The 25015-nt window shown below is 38.4% G+C and overlaps 1 protein-coding gene across 3 annotated transcripts in view; it reads right to left on the minus strand.

Annotated features, from left to right (window-relative positions):
- Positions 1 to 246: 246 nt before the first annotated feature.
- Positions 247 to 25015, minus strand: part of IWS1 (interacts with SUPT6H, CTD assembly factor 1) — a 43076-nt gene continuing 18307 nt past the window's right edge. For 2 of the 3 annotated variants that reach the window (XM_028101325.2, XM_028101324.2), the window contains exons 3-14: positions 22949 to 24098; positions 21569 to 21758; positions 20974 to 21031; positions 15667 to 15764; positions 14732 to 14882; positions 14157 to 14239; positions 12926 to 13055; positions 11764 to 11881; positions 9954 to 10065; positions 8660 to 8716; positions 5815 to 5926; positions 247 to 1220 (exon numbers count right to left, since the gene is read on the minus strand). In XM_028101325.2, the coding sequence (XP_027957126.1) occupies positions 1089 to 1220; positions 5815 to 5926; positions 8660 to 8716; positions 9954 to 10065; positions 11764 to 11881; positions 12926 to 13055; positions 14157 to 14239; positions 14732 to 14882; positions 15667 to 15764; positions 20974 to 21031; positions 21569 to 21758; positions 22949 to 24098 (2391 nt within the window). In that variant the 3' untranslated portion in view covers positions 247 to 1088. Of the gene's footprint in view, positions 1221 to 3639; positions 5381 to 5814; positions 5927 to 8659; positions 8717 to 9953; positions 10066 to 11763; positions 11882 to 12925; positions 13056 to 14156; positions 14240 to 14731; positions 14883 to 15666; positions 15765 to 20973; positions 21032 to 21568; positions 21759 to 22948; positions 24099 to 25015 lie in introns of those variants that run through there. The other variant, XM_088021765.1, reaches the window with a different exon arrangement.

Consider the following 25015-nt stretch of genomic DNA (forward strand, 5'->3'; position numbering starts at 1 on the left):
TGTCATTATTTCATTTCAACCCCAACTAGAATACTGCAATTCAATTCTGACACTAACCACCTGGAGTTAGCACTGGACTCAACAGGTTTAAGGGCTCAGTCCTCCAAAAGACTGTTCCCATTTTGGATGCCAGCTGCAAGTGGGTCCATGACCACTTCTGACTGACTGGTTACAAATCTGGGGGCTCCCATGATCCCCTTAGGTTCAAGAATTTGCTAAAATGACTGACAGAACTCAGGAAAGCACTATGTTTATGATTAGTTTTATTACAAAGGACTCAAAATAGGAGGACCAGGAAGAGACACGGGGTGAGTTCTGGGAGGAAAGAGAGCTTCCATACCCTCTCTTTGTGGAATGAAGGCACATCATCATCTCAGCTCATCACTGTGTTCACCAATCTGGAAGCCCCAGTGAGCTTGAGTGTCCAGAGTTTTTAACTGGGGTTTCACTATTCAGGTACGACCAATTACATCATTGGGCACATGACTGAACTCAATCCCCTCACTCCAACTCGTCAGGCCTGCCCAAAATCCCAACCCTTGAATTACCTGGTAGATCTTTCTGGTGACAGCCCCCATTCCAAAGCTGTCTGGGGGCCTACCAAGAGTCACCTCATTAGCATCACAAAAACATTCTTATCACCCAGGAAATGCCAAGGGTTTTAGAAGCTCCTTGTCAGGAACCCAAAACAGAGATCAAATCCCTTATTATACCAGTCAGGAAGGCTGAACATGGAAGATGGAAGGGTCACAAACCACTGTAATATCTAAGATTTTTTTCCCCTTCACCAAGAACCAATTTTCACCCCCACTGAGAAGACATCCTCTAAGACAATGAAGAGACAGCCCCCCAAAACCAGAATGAAACTTTATTGTGTAAAGTTTATAGAAGTATGACTAGTATTCTTCTGTACAAAGTACACAACAAACAGTTTTAAATACAAGTGAGAGAAATGCGAATCCTATGACAACATCTGATATAAGCAGAACCATTTACAGATACACTAAAAAATTTTTTAAAATATCATCTTCTTTCTCCAAAGAGTCCATTGCGCATTTCTTAGAGATGGGGACACATCCCAGGCAAGGTCACAATGGCATTTTATTGCCCTCGATGCTGATTTTCACTGCGTGTGCAGATCTGCTTTTTTTCCTGATATCTGTGAACTTTCTCATTTGTTTATCCAGTCGACTGATACCCTTCTTGGAGGTCCCCTGAAACTAAGAGTGGGGTAAAAATTAAAGAGCAAATTATTGAAATACACAAATCTAGTTTTGTCTTTCATGTTCTTTTACCTGAAAGTTAACAGTCAGAAGAGCTTCAATCTCTGTAATAATCACAATATGCTTTGGTGACCTCAGGAACAATAGATCAAGTGTACACAACCAGTGTTAGCCATGTACACATATTAAACTCTCTCAATGAAGATTAACAGTTGTCTGTGTCTTATTTTAAAATTCTGCCTCAGTCCATAGAAACCTCCTAGATGAAAGGGGGAAAATTTAAACTATGATCACCCCAATTCCATTAAATTACATTTTGACTATATGCTTTTCCCTTTCAAAGGTCAAACATGGACCAGACCACTTAAGATATTCATCTCCCAACAGTGCTGGCATGAAGAATGGTGATCTTCGAAAGTCATCTGAGAAAAAGCCTTAAGCATAATGAATGAGGTGAGAGGTGAGTAAAGTGAACCCATTAAGTGCTGAAGCTCTAGTTTCAGACTTGGGGTGAATCCCCACTTTGACTTAGCAAGTTCTAGAACCTTGGGCAAATCAGGCCCCTGGTCTGTACTTCTTTCAAGACTGCTGGGAGAAGTAAATGAGATAATAGTGTCAAATACCAGCACACAGTCAGTGCTCAAATTAAATATCAGCTATTACTATTATTACTACTACTTTGGAACCAATTAGATTTATGTTAAATAACTACACTCGATACAAAAAGAAAAGTAAATGAAATCTTTTGATCCAAGGGGCTTACTACTTCTTGCATCTCTCCTTGCTTGCCTTATATGTTTAAAGGTTTGTTGTTAGGTTATTTCTTTTATAATTTGAAATGACTATGGTCTTGAAAAGATGCAGTCTCCAAGAAACTGACCTTTAGAAATGATGAAAAGGCCTGCCACTTACGTCAAAGACCAGGGGGAACTCTTCTTGTTGAATATAGTGTTACTGACAATTCCTATCTTTAAGAATGTTGAGTGGTTTAAAAAGAGACTGAGTTTTTCTACTTCTCCCCAGATGTTTACTACTGAACCACCTGTGAAGTTCAATTCCAAGACTGCTCAAAGAAGGTAGGGCTCAGGAGGAGACACTGGGGTTGGTTACCAGTGTGGTGACGGTCCTTTTGAGTTGAGAACCCTCCCAAGTCTTATCCCACCTCTAGACTCAGCATGCACCTCAGACAAGGGCAAAGAACCCTAAGTCAGTCTTGAACAAGAGTGATATCCACCCTAGATTTTCTAAAACAATCCCAAGTCCAAATATTCATGTCAATTTAACACTTGGCACTAGTACTCTGAGTTAGCCTAAACATTCATTATCAGATGAGAAGCAGCTATGCTACTATCACCCTATCAAATCCCCAGATTTCCTGGACAGTCCTAAACATGTGACCTCCTTTCAGACAATGTGCCCTGATTCTCAGTACTTACAGTCAGTCCACATCAGAAGCCTTACCCGCTCAGATCTCCAATTACCCAACTCCCAGCAGCTTTACACACCAGCAGGAAAGTCTCCCAGCCCCCTCTCTAACCATGTGAGCCCTCTAGCCTCTGCAAAAGGGACACACCCAGGTCACGCTGATCCATTCTTATTTATATAACTTTTAAGACTTGTAGCTGGCAGACGCCTAGTTTCCGCAAATCGGAGAACACATAGGATATAGTACCTAACATGCCAAATTCAATAACCTCTCTCCTCATTCAACTCTGTACCAACTCCTTAGGACATTAAAAGTGTATGCTGCACTGTTTTATCAGTGAAAAAACAAAGCAGCTTAAAAGATTAGCAAGATGGGTGTGCTTAAAAAAATTATGGTACAATATTTTGACAGAATATTAAGTCACTAAAGAATGTTTACTTAAATGAGTTTTTATCATGTTAAGTAAAACACAAATCCAACAAAGTATAAAACAGCAATTTTGCATAAAAGTTGAAAACAAAAACACCAAACCACAAAACTAGTAATATTTATGTACAATATAAAAAGGACAAAAAGGAAATAACCCAAAATGTTAATATTAAGGTGTGGTGGAATTACAAGCGATATTAATTTTATTTGTGCTTTCTGCATTTAAACGTTTGTATAAAAACATACATTGCATTTGTCATTTTACTGTTATCTTAAAAGCACTCCATGGAATAAATTAACATATAAACATACAATGTAGGGTAGGTTACTGCATTATTTAGGAGTGAAAAATCAGAAACCATCCATAGAGGAATAAATAAACAAATTATATATTCACATGATAGACTATTATGCAGCTATTATAAATGATAAATGATAAGGTGGTTTAATAAGGGAAAGTGACCAAAATTATATACAGTATAATTTTATGAAAGTATCAATAGAAAAAAAGGGCAAAAACTGTAACAAACTGCTTTTGAATGGTGGGTGATTTCTCTTTCTAATCTCAAAATTTTCTGTAATTATAACCAGAAAAAAACAAGTTTGAAGCATTACTGGAAATACATTTAACACATCAAATTGTTAACAGTGGGAACTTCGAGGAAGGGCTTTGGGAATGGGGTTACTCTATAGTGTTTTATATTTACTTATGTACTTTCAAAAATAAAAATGACATTTAAAACAAAGAGAGTTTCATTTGAAAGCCATTTACTCACTCCAATCTTCTTCTGGAAAATACATTTTCTAATAATACTCATTAGTGTCTGCAATGTGGAAGCCCTGAGTGAATTCGTAAGGACTCTTCCTGAACAGGGAAACAGCATCAGGTGGTTTAAGGACAACACCCTAAACTGTAACATGAAACCACCAGCCCCCAAAACATGCCTAGACTCGGGCCTAGATAAATACTGGCCACATTATGATCTTGGGAGTGCTAAGATGAAGGAAAGGAAAGCAGCTTGAATTTCCCTCTTGTCCTGCTTAGTCATCTCTCTGCTCTAGCTGGGCCACTTCTTCCCACCTGCCCATCACCTAGCAACACTGGCAGATGGACACATGCCCTTCAGGACACAGTTAGGCTTCCAAAGAAGACTGGCCACTGAAGAGTTTTTATTACAAGCTCTCTGCCTTACTGTAGTTCTCAATTCTCAAACATAAGTGTGCTGGGGAAGAAAAAATACCACTAAGAGAGGAATAGCAAGAGGCGAAAAGACAGTGAAAAAAGTAAAGATAAAAAGAAAAGAGGGGTGGTCGAGGAAGAGCAGGGGTATCAAGGGATGCGGATATGGGTAAAAAGTACAAAAAAGGGGAAGGAAGTATGGAAAAGTTCTTGACACTGAAGTAGTGCTCTTCTATCTCTCATTTATTCTCAATAAGTAAAAAAGTGTGCTTTGTTCTGATTGCAGCTTAACAGCAAAAATGAACTGGCACAAAGGTGAGTGTAGTCCGTGAAAATAGCTGCCCAAGCAGGGGTCATGGAGAAGTGACAAAGGGAAGGAAACACACTCAGACTCTCATCAAGAGCACACTGCTACAAAGGTAGCGCTATTCATCTCAGAGCACAGCAGGGAGTGTGGCTTTAAGGAATGGTCCCAACGTTTTCATTTCCAACCCTGTATTAAATATGTAATAATCAAATTTATCTCTTAACTATTCAGTGTAAGGCTTTATGCAATGGGCCCTCTCAAATGCACACTGATGAGCCACTGACAATGGAGGGAAAAGTCACCTCCCTTCCACCAAGAAGCTACTCATTACTTGTGTACCTGCCTATAATGCAGACCACTATGATTCTGGACCCTAAAAAAGGTTTATTTTTAATAAAAATGGGTAACAGGAAGATCAAAATGCTTATCAGGGAATTAATTATGAGTTTCCGGGGTACTAATAAAGGAAGGGACTTCCATTTCCATTTCTAAATATTCAATAGGACTCGAAAGTCACGAAATGTTTGTTAAGGTCATTATTTCAGTAACTGTAAGTGGGCCAGGCCTTTTCTGGTTAAGAAAGCACACGCACACTTGTTTCCACTCTAGCTGCTGACAATTCAAGCTCATGCACAGAGCATGCTTCCTTGGGGATACCTCCTGGATACACTCTGGCAGGGCCAGGACTACAGGGGCATCCTGTTGCCTTCAATGCTGAACTTGACAGCACGGTGCACTTTGCTGAGTCGTTTCTGTTCTGCAAATCGCCTCTTATGCTTTTCCAATCGGCTTAGGCCCTTTTTAAGAATACCAGGCTAGAAAGAGTAGTTTGAATGGAGAATAAAAAAAGATTACTGAAGAGCAATGAAGATCACGGAGTATTTACAATGATGACAGAGGACGTGTTTACCCTAAATATTTCACAACAGAATTACTTAAAACAGTTGAAGAGAAAGGGAGGGGTAGATCGAAGAAGCAGGGAGTTCTGTTTCTCATGGTTCTAAAAAATGACTGCATGAGAACACTCTAGGCTTCAAGATTCAGTTGAAATAAAGGGATTGATAATGTTGCTTTAAGTCTGAAGTAAAGCTCACAAGCAATGACTGATATGGCTAGCTAAGAGACCAGAAAACAGCTCTCTTTAAATCAGATAAACCTCAAGAGCTGTTATGAGTTATTACACATGAAGTAAAAGACAAAATAGTAACTTGCACTTGAGATCCACCTCGCTATTTCCCTGCTTGCTTACCCTGGATGACTCCATTTCCACATTCCACTTAGGTCTGACAACGTAGTCCTTGTTTGAGGGCATGGGGACCCTTGCACGGGCACAGAATCCAGGATCTCCAGGTCTGAGAGCCCTGAGAATGGGAAGAAGAGCATGCTATTATGAAGCCAACCACAGCTGGATCAGCTGATTCAGCTGCCCAGGTATTTCAAACTTCCTCTGCTTCCCCAGGTTACCCAATCCACCCTCTTGCTGTAGCTGACTTCGCCATCACTCACATTACTCTAAAAATTCTTCAACCTCCCTCCCAAAGCCAACTTCCTCTGCATTTTCAGGAGTCCTTTTAGCCTCTCCTCAGCTTCAGATATAATCAAGCCTCTCTCCTTTCCAAGGCTGGTTCCTACAAGAGAACCCCAAATTCCAATTTCTCTGGCCTAGTGGAGTCCCCCATGGGCTCACTTGTGAGGTGAAAGATCTGGTAGCCAAAATGATCCCCCAAAACTGAGTATGCCCATAAAGTAGTTTTTGTGGTGTTGCATATGCAACTAATACAATAATTTTTGCTTCTTTTTAAAAGCTGAGATAATCACAGATTCACACGTAGTTTTAAGAAATAATACAGAGAGATCCAGTGTCTCTCCCAATGGTCAAAGATGCAAAACTATCCTACAAGAACTAGAATATTGACGTTGATATAAGTCCATCGGTTTTTATTTATATTTCCCCAGTTTTACCTGCATTCATTTGTGTTTCTGTGTTTATTAGTTCTATGCAATTTTATCACATGTGCAGGTTTGTGTATTCACCACAAGGGTCCTTCCTATTGCCCTTTTATAAAAACACATCCACCCTCCTACCCCATCTGCCAGCCCCTAACACCTGGTGACTACGAATTCTGTTCTTCGTTTCTGTAATTTTAGCATTTCAAAATGTTATATAAATGGAATACACTACATAATCTTTAGAAACTGGCTTTATCCACTAAACATAATGCCAATGAAGATCCATCCAAATTGTTACATCTATCAATACTTTGTTCCTTTTAATTGCTGAGCAGTACTCTATGGTACCAATCATAGTTTGACTATTCACCTGCTGAAGGACATCTAGGTTGTTTCCAGTTCTGGACTATTATGAATAAAGCTGTACACTCATATATAGGTTTTTTGCACAAACATAAGTGTTCATTTCTCTGGGAAAAATTCCCAGGAGTGCAAGTGCTGGGTCATATGGTGGTTGCATGTTTAACTTTGCAACTGCCAAACTGTTTTCCAGAGTAGCTGTATCATTTTACTTACAGCAAGGTATGAATGAGCTGGTTTCTCAACATCCTTGCCAGCATTTGATGGTGTGACATACAGTTACTTTTATGTACAAATTTGAGACTAAATTAAGACTAGCATCCTTTAAAAGTAAAGCCTATTTGTAAATGTCTGGGTATTCCAATCAATCAACCTTTAGGTAACTATTCACCCTACCAGTAAATGAAGAGTGGGTATATGTGTGTCTGTGTGGGGGAAGGTTGGAGTGGGAGAGAAGGATAAAAAATTCTAAATAATTTCTATTCCCTTGTACAAAGTCCAATCTTTTTTTAAGAGAGAGAGAGCGTGACAGAGAGCGAGGGGGTGTGGAGAGGGGGAGGGGGGAATCTTAAGCAGGCTCCACCCCCAGTGCAGAGCCCGATCTCACAACCCTGAGATCATGACCTGAGCCAAAATCTAGTCAGATGCTTAACTGGTTGAGCCACCCAGGTACCTGAGTTTAATCTATTCTTAATATCAAGTTTCTATAAGCTTCAAATACATGAACAAATTAAGTGGCTAGCCAAAGAAAATTCTCATAACATATTCTCCCCTAAAGCTGCCACCTGTCCCATCATCAAACCTATCTGTAAACGAACAACACTGGCGCCCTCTAGCTCCTCTCCCTCTCTCTCTTGCAATCTGGGTGCTGCCTGACTGCCAACACTCACTGCACAAACTCCTCTGTAGCCTCTGCAATGGCCCATGCCCTTTGCCACTACCCCTCTCCAGCATGGCCTCATTCTCTACGGTCTCCTCCAACACGCAGGACAATAGCCACTCACTTACCTTCACTGGTTACACCCAGTGGTGTGCTTTATTTCTTACTCTATACTTTCTCGATTCCACAATCGTTTCTGTGGAAATAACTATCAAATCTATTATGTCTCTAGCCCCAAATTCAAGTTTTAGACCCATGATATTTATAGGACTATTTCATTAGGCATCTCACATTTACTAATGCCCAAAGCAGAATGCACCTATGTCCTAAAAATCTACTCTTCCTCTCCACCTGAGCAAATGGTAATACCACTGTCTTGGTTACTTGGGGTAAAATTCTGATTGGTGTCTTCAACGTTAGCCAAACTCCTCGCCCACGGAGTCACCAACTCTTGGCAATTTTGCTCCTGTTAAGTCTCCTAACCTTCCGCTTCCCCATTACCACCTCGGTTTCACTACCTTCAGCTCCTCTGCACTCTAACCCACCCTACACCAGGATGCCACCAGCACCAGCATTCCAAATCCAATCTGGAACTTCACATTTCTGCGGAATCACAAAGAGAAGTGACAATTCCTCATCTTGATTTAAGGCCATTCAAAATCTAGCCCACATCTATACTCTCAAACTCATCTTCCACTACCTCAATCTTTACTGAAGGAACTATTTCTAAATCTTATATCCTCCAGAGCACCACCATATTTGTGGATATTCAATAAATGTTAAACTGAAAACCATCCCCCACCAACGTAAACATAACATTGTTTCATTTGCCATTTTTCTTAAAGCAGCAAGCAGAAGATTTTCTATTTGAAGTCTAAGAACAACAATTAATAAAAAATCTTACTTCTCTTCTCCTGTCAGCACCTTTTCCAGGTCTCTTCGGGGTGTCTGACCGCCGGTGCTGTGAAAAGAGTAATCAATTTTTAACTAAGAAAAAAAAAAAACAGCGAAGCAAAATATCAAACTTGGACCACAATTAGGTCCTTTACACTGGATCTGGGAAAATTACTTCAAATCTTGTAAAAGTATGACTTCTTTTTTTTTTTTAATTTTTATTGTTATGTTAATCACCATACATTACATCATTTGTTCTTGATGTAGTGTTCCATGATTCATTGTTTGTGCATAACACCCAGTGCTCCACGCAGAACGTGCCCTCTTTAATACCCATCACCAGGCTAACCCATCCCCCCACCTCCTCCCCTCTAGAACCCTCACTTTGTTTTTCAGAGTCCATCATCTCTCATGGTTCGTCTCCCCCTCCAACTTACTCCCTTTCACTCTTCCCCTCCTGCTATCTTCTTCTTTTTCTTTTTTTCTTAACAGATGTTGCATTATTTGTTTCAGAAGTACAGATCTGTGATTCAACAGTCTTGCACAATTCACAGCGCTCACCATAGCACATACCCTCCCCAATGTCTATCACCCAGCCACCCCATCCCTCCCACCCCCCACCACTCCAGCAACACTCAGTTTGTTTCCTAAAATTAAGAATTCCTCATATCAGTGAGAAAGTATGACTTCTTTTAATGACTGTTTGCATACCAGGTTTCATCATGGGTGAGCAGTAACTGCCATTTTTCTAACTTATAACTCTGCCATCCTGGATGCAACTGTATCCAGTTGCTGATACAAACAACCAGCAACATAAGAATCTGAAAATGGGCCTGAGAAGTTTTTCTTGCAACTGGCTGGAACAACACAAGCAACCTCTGAAACTGTGGCAGAGGCCACAATCCACCAGATCGAACCAAAAAAGAAGGGAGTGTGGGCTTTCACTGTACAGTACTGCATTTAAACTAAAAGGGTATGAATACACAGACATATCAAGCTGTGAGAAAAGACAAAACCCTATCACGTTGCAGGATTTTTTTTTTTTTAAGATTTTATTTATGTATTTGACAGAGAGAGACACAGCGAGAGAGGGAACACAAGTATGGGGAGTGGGAGAGGGAGAAGCAGGCCTCCCGCCTAGCAGGGAGCCCAATGTGGGGCTTGATCCCAGGACCCTGGGACCATGACCTGAGCCGAAGGCAGACGCTTAACGACTGAGCCACCCAGGCGCCCCACTTTGCAGGACTCTTAATGACCTTATTTACAAAACAACTGATTATGAGGACAGTATTTACTCCTCATACCTGTTCATTCTCCGTCGTTGAGGCATTTGTTCTAGATCTCTCTGCTCTCTTTCTTCTCTTGTCATACCTTTGTAGTTTGAGGTAAGACCAAATATAGGCCGAGACCATTCATCTGTAACAAGGAAAAATCAATTATTTAGACTAGAAAGTAGCATTTCTGTTACCATTTACTGAAATCATCACACCCTAGTGTGATGTAATATTCCAGGCATTTAGAATATACTTTCCCTAAAGATACCATTATTTCAGGACCATTTTAGGGTAAACACAGCATGTAATACCAGTATCATAACCATCTTCAGCTGATTCAGAAAATTCAGTGTCATAAAGTCATTTAAGCCTCCACTACAGAGGTTTAAAGAAAGTAATATCTGACTCACTCTGACAGTCAACAGCTAGCTGTGTTGATATTTCATAGACAGCCTAATTTGTAAATTTACTCTACTGAAAACAGAACATCTTCAACTTCTTCTAGCTTCCCATTCTAACCAAAAACAAGCTCACTTATTTCTTGTCAAATGGTCTAAATCTTCAAGAATTGCATTTTAACAGTGCAGCACAGAGTCCAGATTTCATTAAGTCTAAGAAAGCTGCTACAGTGATGTGACCATGAACCAAAGTACAACATGCCCACTGTTTAGTCAGTAAAAGTCCATGGGTGACAACTGATGTTTTTGTTCTCAAACATAATGTAGCGTACTGCTGCATTTAATACACCATCAAAACAAGCAAGAACCTTCACAGACAGAATATTAGGTGTTATCAAATAAGGAAGCAGGGAGTCTCAGGGAGTTTATGTATCTTTACATATATAGCCTACCGACCCCACTATCAGATTCAGAATTACTGTTTACAGTAAGTCATGGGTATTAGTGGGAATATTCTGCCTCTCTCAGATTAGGGCAAAATGAGAGTTGAGAACCACTGCATAAAAGCATTAGAAGTTCATCATATAATAGCGCACTGCAGATTAACAAGATCAAAAACGTAATACTTCTCTGGCTCATAAAAAAAATAAATTTCTCTAAAAAATTTTGATAATCTCAAAAATCAGTAGAAAAATAATTACTGTATTCACATATAGGAGTATTTTTTGATATACTCTTGAGGTTTAAAAAATTCCTTTGCAACATGGAGCACAGGAAGAATTAAGAAGAATGACGAAAACACACAGTTTTCATTCTTAAAACTAAAGGATTTCATAAATGATACTTAATTGATTAAATTAATTCCAGTTAGACTCCTGGATTTCTCGGTTATCATTAAATAAGAACATGCAAAACACTTTGGAGACCACTATAAAAGTCACAACAATAGCACTAATGGCTAACATTTCTTGAGGTCTTACTATGTGCTAGGTCCTGTGCTTTACATATATCCTCTCATTTAATCTTTATAATTCAAAGTGAACATATCATTATTTTACAGAGGAGGAAACCAAGGCTTAGAGCTTAAATCACTTGCCTAAAGATACTCAGTAAGGTAGATGGTGAATTCAGGATTCGAACCCAGGTATGACTGACTCTATGGCCTGTACACTAACCCCCTCTCTATACATGCTCTTGATCCAGGATTAGAAAACTTTTCACTTGCTATCCTTAATACTGATAGCATACTTAAATATGCTGAGGAACATTTTAAGTCTAAGGCTAAAAAAGCTGGTACCCACAAGAAATTGCCAAAAAAAAATTCTATTCTACTTCATGAACTCATTTTAAATGAATACTGGTAAAAATAATAGTTTGTTTTTATACATACATGTCCTTCTGATATATACAAACACAACAAACAAAAAGCAAAATGTACATACTGATTAATTTCCCTGCCATATCCTTGTTGGACCTTGATTCCTTGGGGTGTTTATAGAGATACATCACTGCTCGTCCAATCCCACTATGCTTCAGGGTCTCCTGGCTCACACTAGGTAGCTGGGGAACACAAACACATACATACACATTAATCACTCAAAAGCTGGGAGTCCTGCCAATCTATTCTAGAGGACCTCCAACACCTGGTTCTTTCACAATAATGAAAATTCCATTTTCAGGATCTGCAGACACCGAACACAAAGATACTCTGTGTTCACACCAAGAGTTGAGAGTTCAGTATTACACCGAGTCAAAGTAAAACTTAACAATGTGGAAAGTGTAAACTAACCATATTCAGAGGTTAGTAGTTTAATGCAAGCATCAGTACAGGCCTCTGAATCAAACAGACCTAAGTCTGAACCCAAGCATAACCATCTGCTAGGTATGTGACCTTGGACAAGTCATTTAACTCCTCTCAGTCTTCATTTCCTCATCTGTAGAATGAAAACAATACACCTACCTTGCAGGTTTGTTGTGAGGAATAAATGAAGCAATACATGTATGAATACCTAGCACATAGGAAGTTCCTTGGGAATTCCTTCAGAAGTTAAGTAGCCTGCCCAAGGTGTCACAGCCACATAAAGGTGGCCCAGCTCAAGATTCACAATCAAGGGCGCCTGGGTGGCTCAGATGGTTAAGCGTCTGCCTTCAGCTCAGGTCATGATCCCAGGGTCCTAGGATTCAGTCCCACATTGGGCTCCCTCCTCAGCAGGAAGCCTGCTTCTCCCTCTGCTTCTGTCTCTCTCTCTCATGAATAAAAAAAAAAAAAGATTCACAATCAAGTTTATCTGAATCTGAAGTTGGTGCCTTTTCTACTTGAAGTGCCTCCCTAAAACATGTCCACTGCTGTATGCTTCATCTCAAATAACAGCAACTCCAAGATCTTTTTCCTTCAATACTATAGTTACATGAAATTTTATAAGGCCTTCCTTTTTATGCTCATTTTATTTGGTATGTTTCTAATAGACATACCGAATGAAACCCCTCTTCTGGCAGACTATGGCAGAGAGAATGTGTACGTACATGGTGACACAGAGGCTGTGACAATACAAACCACATCAGATAATTAATGAAGAACATATACTCATATTATTTGTCTCTAACCTCTTGCAGAATCTTCAACAGCTCCTCTCGAATCTTTAATGCTGGCAAACTCCTATCCGGTAGAGGGGAGAGCCATTCTTTGATGGCAGACATCACACCACTGTCGATAAATGTTTCTTTAAGGTCCTGCCTATAGTTAATTAAAAAAAAAAAAAAAAAGTCAAGTCTATGAACCTTGGTTCTACCATAGCTTCCTCTGGATTTTCTTATCTATTTAGTGGTATTTCCAAAAACTGCTTCTCAAGTTACTCATATACATTATTTACTGAGTACCTATTCATGTTTCAAAAGCAATATAAAATTTAGTTCCTACTTAAAAAAAAAAAACAGATTTGACAGGCAAAGATCATTTGTTAAAAACTTGAATTATACAAGATAGGTTAACGCTGATATGAATGGTATAGACAGTAAGAATAAAGAGCTCCAATTATTACAATTAAAAAAAGTTATCTTTAATCTCTCAGAATAGAGATTCTCAAACTGGCTTAGGTGATAGAGAACCCAGAATTGTGCTATTCTTTGCAGGACACCTAACTTGGTTAGGTTCAAGAGAAATCAGTTGCTCAGGAATATGAGTAAACCAATGAAAGAGGCTAGTATCAAGATCTATCAAAAAAGGTCCTTAACCCAGAAGACCAGTGACATACTTCATGATAAAACTGGTCATATAAGCCTCCTACAATACATGCTTCAAGTAGTCCCCCCAGAATTTGCTCTGGTGCTCAATCACACTAGGAAAAGAGGTGCAATTTTACCAAACTTAAAATAAGAGAGTCGATAAAGAACAAAAGTAGTGGTTTACATGCTTTTCTTTCCTTAGTGTCAGTTTGCTATTTGTTCTGCTCTGTTTGTAACAGGCATCAAAGTTTAAGAAAAATTTGTGAGGGGGCACCTGGGTGGCTCAGTTGGTTAAGCACCAACTCTTGATTTCAGCTCAGGTCATAATCTCAGGGTTGTGAGATCAAGCCCTGCATCAGGCTCCAAGCTGGGCATGGAGCCTGCTTAAGATTCTCTCTCCCTCTGCCCCCACCCACCTCTTAAAAAAAAAAAATTAATTTAATTTAATAAAAAGAAAAATTTGTGAGGAAGTAACATAATTTAGGAAATTCTATTATTTTCCTGTGAATTGACAGACAGCAGTCATTACATGACATCTCTGGAACACCGGTACATAGTTTGAATATTATTCCATTAAAAGGAAAAAACTTTTTCAAGGAAACAGAATACTTACTTCTTAAGGTGCATGACCACAGTAGGTAATAATGTTAATTTTTTCAGTGCTGGCTTTTTTTGATTGTTCAACTGTCTGTCTTCCTATCCAGGAAGAAAAAGATTTTTTAAAAAAAGCAATACTTATTGTTAATAATGAATTGTACCACTATAATTGTAAACTTTAAAATAAAGCAGCAGTGTCTCTGAGTAACAATTTTTTCTACAAGAAAGGATAACTAAAAAATGACCTTTTTGTAGAACCCCAAATTCTATGTCTGTTAATCAAACCCACAAAACTATTAGATTAGCTTAAAAAAATTACTAATTTAGAGTAACAACTATTAATTTAGTTATTACTAAAGAAGAGTTTCAATATTTACTTGCGTGCTTTTTCCTATTTTAATTATAGAAAATGTCAAATTCTACCAAGACAGAAAACAAACTAATATACTATCACATACATTTCCACAATTAAACACCCATGACCAGTCTTATTTCAGCTATGTCTCCAGATACTTTTCCTTTCCCTTCCTTTGAAAGGCCACACAAGTAAGTAAGGAAAGAAAAGAGGAAGCAACCAGTGACCCGTCTCACCTCAGCAGCCTCATTCATCTTGACAATCATGGCACTCACTACATCGTCAGCGTCACTAATAAAAGTACCACCATCACGGTTACGCCTGCGCTTGCCACTCATGCTCTTTTTCCGCTGCAGCATCATCTCAAAATCCGACAGAAAGTCCATACTAAGCAGCAACACAAAATCAAGTGAAATACAAATTCCCTTTTAAATACATATTTCCTTTTGTCACAGTTAAGAACCACCCGCTTTCTTAATTCTACCTCCACGAAATGCTACTTTCTTCCAAAGTGCAAATACTTACAACTTGGCACCTTTGCAGATATCAGACTTCTCTGAACACAGATTCCAACCATCTCAACAAAAGTATGTGAAATTCAGTCAAGTAATATCTTGTAGTTAGAACTCTGCCTCATTGTCCCTGGGACCCCAAAGTCAGCTTTTCTCTCAAAAAATGTATTTTTATTTTATTTTTCAGTAACTCAAGAAGAGCTTACTCAGTGAGGGTAACACCATAGAACCCCACAAATTAAGAAGCTGAGCACAGGGCAAATGAAAGAAAAAGAGTAAGAGTGAATATATTTTCAGACAGAAAATACTATACTGTACTATCGAGAAGTAGAAGGGAGAAAAGTGGAACAGTCTTTGCTACACTTAGTAAGGAACCAAAATAAGAAAAAACAAAGTTTGATAGTTTCTACCTTTATTTTAAAGTACTCTTTAACAAACTCTTTTTTTTATGATCTTTAAAATTTTTTAATTTAAATTCAATTAACATATATTAGTTTCAGAAGTAGAGTTGTGATTCATCAGTCTTATATAACACCAGTGCTCATTACATCACATGCCCTCCTTAATGCCCATCACCCAGTTACCCTATCCCTCCACCCCCTCCCCTCCAACAACCCTGTTTTTAACAAATTCCTTTTTAAAAAATAAAGCAAACTCACTGTTTTCCTCTCTTTATGTTATCATCAGAATCTGAATCTTCTGCTTCTTTTACCTGTGTTTCACTTTTTTCTTCTTCTAAATCTTCTTGGTTAAAACCCTACAGGCCAGGTAAATTTGCCAGAGTTATCACAACTTCCTTACAGATTTTCTTCGGTATTAACTGCTCTTAATTTTTTTTTTTTTTTGCATTTTTAAAGTAATACATTCACAAAGAACAAAAATTAAATAGGTATCAAAAGGTATACAGCAAAAAAGCTCCCTCCCACCAGGCCGCTAGTGTTACTAGTTTTCTTATGTCTCCTTCCAGAAATAGCCTACATTTACACACATAATTGTACACACATGTATTTCTTTTCCCCTTTTATTATACAAATGGCAGCATACTCTATACACTGGGTACAGTATATACTGGTCTGCACTTTCCACATTTAACAACAGAATATGGAGATCAATTTATATTGGCATAAAGAATCCTCATTCACTTTAAGGCTTTAGACTATTTCACACTAGGACTGCAACCATAATTTGTTTGTATATTTCGCTACTGACACTTAGGTATACATATTTGAAATTTTGTGAAATATTTACTAAACTTTTCATAGAGGTTATACTAATTAACTCTCTCTCCAGCAAAGCATAAGTACACCTGTTTCTCCAACTTCTCACTACTACAGGTTATCAAACATTGATATTTGCCAATCTCTGGACTGAAAACTAAAAGGCATTTTTCTTTATATTCTCTTAAGAGTAAGGGTGGGTATTTTGTTCATGTTTAAAGGTCATTTTTAATTCTTTCTCTATGGAACTCCCAATACCCTATGTCCATTTTCCTGTTGGATCTTTGTCTTATTGGTATGGAAAGTCTCTTTAAAACTCTGGAAAATTAGCCCTTTGTAAGTGACAGGGACTGCACAGTCCTCACATATGTACAGTTTCATTTTGTTTAATGTTTTCTGCATAATTTTTTATTTTTATGTAATTAAAATGGTCACTCTTGGGGTGCCTGGGTGGCTCAGTCATTAAGCATCTGCCTTCGGCTCGGGTCATGATCCCAGAGTCCTGGGATCGAGTCCCACATCAGGCTCTCTGCTCCACGGGAAGCCTGCTTCTCCCTCTCCCACTCCCCCTGCTTGTGTTCCCTCTCTCGCTGTGTCTCTCTCTGCCAAATAAATAAATAAAATCTTTAAAAAAAAATGGTCTTTTCTTTATAGCTTCTCCATATTGTACTTAGATCATTCCAATAGTTCACCTAGTATGTCGTTTTTCTCACTGAACTAAACCTATAATCAAGCTGATGTTAACACTCTAGAAAAACACATTTTATTCTTGTAAAAATGCTGCTGAACTGAGTATGAACTCCATGAGGGCAATGTCCAAACAATCTCTGGCATACAGGCTCCCAAATATTTGCTGAATGAGTTATTCCTATTACTCCTATTTTCCTTAGGTTCACTTTATTTTTCTACCATCTTGAATCAGAATCTAAATTCATCTAGTTTCACTCTCCTTAGTAATTAAAGTACTATTTCTTTTTCAATGCAAGAACTGTCTGACAAGGAAGTCTTAAATTTCTGGGTGGCGAGGATATTTTGATTTTGTAATGAATTTCTAATTTCACTGCTCTGCATTCAGAAAATGTTTATACTTTGTAATTTTTGCAAAAGCTTGGTTTAAAATTTATATGGGAATGCGAAAAAAGAAAGCCAAGGCAATCTTGAGGAATAACAAGTTTAGAGGACATAAACCACCAAATATCCACAGTTCTGTATTAATACTGCAAGGATAAAGAGACTAAAAGAACAGACAAGAAACTGCCAAAACAGACTGGAAATTACATAGACACTTCAAAGATGGCACTAGAGAGGAGCAGTAAAGGATGACCTGGGTGAACTGGATATTCCAAATGGGGGAAATATTTTTTTTAAACATTTTAATTTTAAATAACTCTATATACCCAACGTGGGGCTCCAACTTACAGTCCCAAGATGAAGAGCTGCATGCTCCACCAACTGAGCCAACGAGGAACCCCTTGAACTTCTATCTCATACATACCCATTACAGGGGGATTGTACAACTAAATATGAAACAAGCTTCTAGAGGATCATTCAAGAGAGTATCTTTATGACCTTAGGAATAAGCAAAAATTTGTGGGAATTCAGAAAGTTTCACCATAAAGGAAAAGGTGGATAAAGTTGATACATAGTAAAATTAAAAACTTTTGTTCATCACAAGTTAAGTGAAAAGGAAAGCCAAAGAACAGAAAATAATTTTAACTTTTATAATCCCCAATCTTTTCTTTTGTATTCTTATTTGCATTTTGTTTCCAGATTACATAAAAAGAGACTTCTGTGGCTTTTTGGTCTGCTTGTTCTATTGGTTACCTTCCACTCAGATAATAGATTTGTCTATTTCTCTTTGCAGTTCTGTCAATTTTTGTTTGTATATATGTATTTCCGCCATATTAGTATATACATACAATTCTAAAACCTTTTTATCAATATAAAGTGACCCTTTTTTTAAAATATTTATTTATTTGCGCGAGAGAGAATCTCAAGCAGACTCTGCGCTGAGCACGGACCCGGGGGGGAGGGGGGCGCAATCTCATGATTGTGAGATCATAACCTGAGCCGAAACCAAGAGTCGGACGCTTAACCAACTGTGCCACCCAAGCACCCCTTAAGTGACCCTCTTTATCTCAAATGTTTTTCTGCCTCAAAGTCTCATATTCATATAGCTGTGCCAGTTTTTTGATTAGTGTTCACACACAGTATCTTTTTCCATCCTTTTATTTCCACCTTTTCCTTATCTTCTTTCAGAAGAATCATGAAATGAGTAAACAGTTACATTTTAAAATCCAATCTGACCATCTTTGTCCTTTAATTAGAGCACTTGATACATTTCAATTTAATGTAATCTGAGATATTATCAAAGCTTAAATCTGCTATCTTACCATATACTACTTTCTAACTATTCCCTGTTCTATACCTCTTTCTTTTTCTCTTGCCTTCTTTTGGACTGATAGCTTTTATTTATTTTTTAAAGATTGTATTTATTTGACAGAGAGAGACAGCGGGAGAGGGAACACAAAGGGGGGGGAGAGTGAGAGGGAGAAGCAGGCTTCCCACTGAACAGGGAGCCCAACACAGGGCTTGATCCCAGGACCTTCGGATCATGACCTGAGCTGAAGGCAGACGCTTAACGACTGAGCCACTCAGGCACCAACCCCCCCCCCCTTTTTTTGGATTAATAGCTTTTATTATTTTGTTTTTCCCCCTCTACTAGTTGCAGGCTACATATTCCCATTGTCTTTTCAGTGGCCACTTTAGAGATTACAATGCAAAGCCTACTAATGTCCTTTCACACACATTTGCAAAGACCATGTATACTCCCAATTTGTTACTACTGTCATGTTTTAACTCTATACGTATTTCAATCCACACCAGACATGACTTTTTTTTTGTAGCATCAATACTCATTTAGACTTACCCACATTACTTTTGTTGCTTTCTTCTTCCTAAATCCCTGATTTTCTACCTGAGATTTTCTTTCTGCCTCTAAGACTATCTCTATCAACTGGTATACTGGTAACATGAATTAGGAGGAAATCTTCATTCCTGACAAGTATTTTTGCTGAATGTAACAGAACACTAAGTTCGCAGTTACTGGATTCTATGGTTTCTATTAAGAAGTCAGCTGTTAATCTGATTTTGCCTCTCTGAATGTAGTATTTCCCCCCCGTGGCTACTTTTAAGATTTCCCTGTCTTCTCTGGCTTCTTGCAAATTTACTATGATGTATTTAGGTATAGATTTTCACTTTATCATTGCATTTATCCTGCTTATAATTTGTACAACTTCTAGAAACTCTCGCTTTACATATCATTTCTTTAAATGCTTCTGCTGCATGTATTTTTCCCTCTCCTGAGATTCCAATTCACTGTGTTAAACCTTCTCATGTATAATTTACATTTTATTTTTACATACTTCAATTCTTCATTCTAAATAGCTCCTTCTAACCTATCTTCCAGTTCACTCATTTTCTTTTTGAATAAATCTAATCTGTTGTTAAACTCACCCACCAAATTTTTAATTTGTTACTGTAATTTTACAGTTCCAGAATTTCTAATTGGTTCTCTTCCAAATCTACCTTTTTAAAAAATTGTCTGCTCTGGGGCACCTGCCTGGCTCAGTTGGTAGACCATGCAACTCCTGATCTCAGGGTTGTGAGTTCAAGCCCCATGCTGGGTACAGAGATTACTTAAAAATAAAATCTTAAAATTTTTTTTAAATTAAAAAAAAAAATTGTTTGCTCTGACAAAATTTCTCATCTTTCATCTCCCTGAACAGTTTTTTTGTTTTTTAAGGAAATATCTAAAATTACTGAATCTAGAACCTTTAGGTCTGTTTCTATTATCTGTTGTCACTATTGTTTCTTTTTAATGTTACCTATGATTGTGTACCACACTGTGTATCTGATACAGATACAATACAATCCCCCAAAATCATGCAATTAGGCAGGTATTACCTCTCATTACAATCTGAGGCCTGTGATAACCTTTGTCCTAAAGGGATTTGTTTGCATACACCAGGTGCCTGAGAGCACTAGCCAATGAGTAAAGAGACACTGTGATCGAATCTCTGGGACTGAGGTTCTCTGGGTTGTTAGAAGACTCAAAACTGGCCTAAAATCTGAGCAAAGACTATTATCACTTCCACATCCTTAATCCAAGGAGTCCTAATTCAGAGCATGAGGTTTTCAGGGTCTCCTAAAGCTCTGACCTTCAAATTTTGTCTCTTGAGCCCTGAGGCTGTCAAAAATATGACCAGCCTCTCAGCCTAAACAGGCAAACATTCCAGAAAAAGCAGTTCTAAATGCTGAGCTTACCTCTTTAGATATCTGTCTGTTGCTGGGGTTTGGCTTAGTCATTCTTTGCTACCTTGTTCCTCTGCTGATGAGATTTTTAAACCTTTTGTCTGGCTTTTCTAGTTGTCGTTAGCAGAAGGGTTGATCCAAATTACCTAGCCTGCCATTGCTAGAATTCCAAGTTTCATAAGTATTGTGAATCTTTCCCTTTAGCATTATAATGTACCTTTCATCATTTCTTAATATGTCCCCCCAATTAATTCAATTTTGCCTTTTATGCCTTTGTATACACTTTTATTTCATTTTCTGAATCCTCTGTTCTAGATTTTTCTACTGAATACATTATAATTGTTTATTTCTACTTATTGGAATTACCTATTTGGGAACCACTGCCACAGAAACAAAAAAGCACAGTCAAAGAGGAAATATCTCCCTTATACTTACTGTAAATTCTTCTTCCTCTTCATCGCCAGATTCTCCAAATATGTCTGCAATAAGATTTCTAGAAGAGAAGGAAATCATTTGCTTTCTTCTCATTTGCACAGGAACTATAAAATCTTTTTCTAACAAGGTACAATTTATGTATAGTAAAATGTGCAGATCTTAAGCATCCATTTCAGTGAGTTTTGAGAAAAGTACACATTCATGTAACCATTACCCTAATCAAAATATAGGACAATTTGATCTCCCCAGAGAGTTCAGTTGTGGCCCTTTCTAGGCAGTCCCCCTACAGGAGCATCCTAGAGCCAACCACCATTCTGATTTCCATCACTGCAGATTAATTTTGCCTACTCCTGAACTTCACATCAGTAGAATCAGACACGTCCTCTTCGCTTCTTTCACTTAATACTGCTGAGATTCATCTATGTTATAGTGTGCAGCAATAGTTCAGGATTCCTGAATCCCCCAAAATCATGCAATTAGGCAGGTATTACCTCTCATTACGAAATTTTAATACAAGTTTAAAAAACTTAAAAGACAAACCCCTCTCTACCACCTCATATGAACCCTTGAAAACTCATGTTATACTGTCACTTACTCTTCTTCATTCCCCGACTCACTATCACTCCCAAACAGATCCTTCTCTTCATTTTTCTTATCAGACAACTCTTCTTTCCCTACTTCTTCTTCACTGTCAGATGCTAGAGTCTTCTCTCTTTTGCCTGATTTGTCTGATATAACATCACTGTCAGAGTCATCTGCATCAGAGACAACACGACTCTTCTTTGCTGTCAAAAAAGGTGGAAAATATCATTAATCTTATTCATCATGGTCATGGTATTACTAAGAGGAACAGGTGCTTTAAAATGGCAATACTCGGCAAAAATCAAAGGGCTCCTAACACACAGCTTAGAATAATTAAAAAATAAACAAATAACCAGGGGCACCTGGCTGTCTCAATCAGAGCATGTGACTCTTGATCTCCAGGTCGTGAGTTTGAGCCCACACTGGGTATAGAGATGACTTAAATAAAAACTTATTAAAAAAATAATAACTAAAAGGTTCAGAGTCATCTTATAATTGTTATTGTTTAGGAAAAAGTGACTGGAAATTGAAGAACAAAATCATATTAAAAATGGACACCAATAGCTACCTCTCCTTTGGTGGAATGGCAAAAATAAGACTACACTGATGTACAGAATTAGAGTCCCTTCTATTCTGCCGAGTATTAGCAGAACTGAAAAGGCTTAGATACACTTTTGTGGAATCCCCATATTCCCCCATCATTGCTGGTCAGTTTGGAATTTCTTATCTCCCTTAGTAAACCGGATGGCACATGTGTGATGGTCTTTTTCCTTCTTCTGTAACAACTGTCAGGTTATAAGGGAATAGGTCTCCCCGCCCTACCAAGGAAGTTTCATTAAAAACTAATCAAGTAAAAATTATTATCCATGAAAACAGGGTCCCAGGTAACAAAGACTAGAACATGCTACAGAGACAGAAAGTCTCTAAATACAGTCCCCCTCACAAATTTCCTCGTATTTGGGTATTCAACCATGTTTCACAAAAGACAGGTACCCAAAAAGACTGGGAACGTAGTCACTATCTAGATGGAAACTAGTGCACTGACTGTCACACCTGCAGCTAACTCTGGATACAGCTGGGTTTTCGTGTAAACATATTTCTTTGAAATATTACCCTTCCCCCACAAAAAAACTAAACCTTTCATATTCCCATTGAAACTCCATTTAGTTTACTATTTTGAACTAGTCAGATCTTAATACTCCTAGAACAACTCAAAGCAAATTTAATACTAAGATCAGCCACTGAAAACCAAGCAGAACTAGTGTCCTGGTAATATTTTAGAAGATCAAGTTGAATGAGAGAATATAGATTTAACATTTCAGAAACACTGCTTCAGTTACAAGCTGAGACAATAATTAAAACTATGCATAAACAGTCCAAAACAATTCCTTACATGCTTTCTCTTCATCTTCACTGTCAGAAAGTACAGCAGCTTTTCGCTTCGCTACTTTCTCCTCCTCCCCCACCTTTTCTTCATCTTCATCACTGTCAATTTTTGGCCTTTTGGGTTCTTCTTCCTCGCTGTCAGAACTCTGGATCCTTTTTCTGTCTACATGGCTATCTGGATGAAAGGAGTCATTTTGCATTTCTGTATCCTCTCCCTTATTCTCCCCATCACTGTCATCATCTGACTCTGGCTTCTGTTTGTGTCTGGAGGCATCCTCAGTTTCAGAATCACTGGCAGGTCCCTTCTGAGGCTCCTCACTCTCAGAGTCACTGACTCGGGGCTTGGGAAGCTCCTCATTTTCTGAATCACTGGCCTGGTTCCTTGGGGGGTCCTCACTTTCTGAATCGCTAATCCGGGGTTTGGGAAGCTCCTCATTTTCTGAGTCACTGGCTTGATGCCTTGGGGGACCCTCACTTTCTGAGTCACTGATACGGGGTTTGGGAAGCTCCTCATTTTCTGAGTCACTGGCTTGGTGCCTTGGCGGGTCCTCACTTTCTGAGTCACTGATACGGGGTTTGGGAAGCTCTTCATTTTCAGAGTCACTGGCCTGAGTCCTCTGAGGCTCCTCACTTTCCGAGTCACTGACCCGAGGCTTAGGAAGCTCCTCACTTTCAGAATCACTAATTCGAGGTTTGGGAAGCTCCTCGTTTTCAGAATCACTGGCTTGGTGCCGTGGAGGTTCCTCACTTTCAGAGTCACTGATCTGAGGTTTTAGAGCATCCTCTGTTTCAGAGTCACTGGCAGGACTTTTGGGGAGCTCTTCCATTTCTGAATCACTGGCAGGATGCTTTCTAACGTCTTCATTTTCTGAGTCACTTGCATGCCCATTAAGAAGTTCCTCATTTTCAGAGTCACTGGCAGGTAACTTCCTGGTCTCCTCACTCTCAGAGTCACTCCCATGCTGATTAGTGTCCTCATTTTCAGAATCACTTGGAGGAGGCTCTGCGTGCTCTTCAGATTCAGAGTCACTGTCCTTCTGCCTTTGAAGCTCCTCACTTTCAGAGTCACTGGCATTAAGATTTGAGGGGTCATCATTCTCAGAATCTGTCACATGGTGCCTTTTGTTGAGGCCATCCTCTCGATCACTAGGTTCATTCTGAAAAATCAAGGGTGAAAAAATTAGGAAAGTGCAAAAATTTTTGGTAGTGAAATGTTAAAATTTCTCAACAATTTTTTAAAATGTAGGAATATGCACACTTCAATATAAAATTGTTGTTTTATACTTATATGGAAACATGCCACTTTAAAAAAGATCATCTACCTGTAAAACGGCTAACATGGTTTGGATTCCAAAATGGGAAAAGATAACCAATCTTCACCAAAACAAATCTGTAAAGTATATCCCCAGATTATTATATAGGAGACTTGTATCTTGAAGAGCTGCACTCAAAAACAAAAACAAAACTCTAATGTTCTCATATAATTCTAGCTCCTAAATATATTTTTCAAAGAAATACAAGCAAAGAGGTGCCCAAGTTCTTTTTAAAAGAAACATTCTTGGGTTTTATAAAGTTAAAATTATTTTAAGGAAAAGAACTATGAAACTGTAAGGCCAAATGATATACGGGACACATTCTCCCAGGCAAATCTAAACAAACAAGGAGAGGGATAGCTCACATGTACTAAGTACCTATTAAGAGCCCAATGCCGTTAGGCTCTCTCCTGTTAGTTCATTTACTCCTCATAACAGTACTTTTCATGATAACAAAACTGAGGCTTAGAGCAGTCTCAGTCATACATCTAATAACCCTGGGACAAAAGTTTAAGTTTGAGGGAAATTAGTTGACCCTTCAACAACATGGGAGGGGAGAATCTTTAGGGGCACTGACCGCCCCCCCCACACAGTTGAAAATCATGTATAACTACTGACTTCCCAAAAACTGACTACAGTCAGCCTCCTGCTGACTGGAAGCCTTACCAATAACATAACGTGTCAACTAACACATATTTTGTATGTTATATGTATTATATACTATATTCTTACAATAAAGCTAGAGAAGAATGCTATTAAGA

The sequence above is a fragment of the Eumetopias jubatus genome, unplaced genomic scaffold (genome assembly GCF_037043125.1).
Source record: "Eumetopias jubatus isolate StellerSeaLion01/CBP00866 unplaced genomic scaffold, mEumJub1_p1.0 scaffold_3, whole genome shotgun sequence".
Classification (NCBI taxonomy): domain Eukaryota; kingdom Metazoa; phylum Chordata; class Mammalia; order Carnivora; family Otariidae; genus Eumetopias; species Eumetopias jubatus.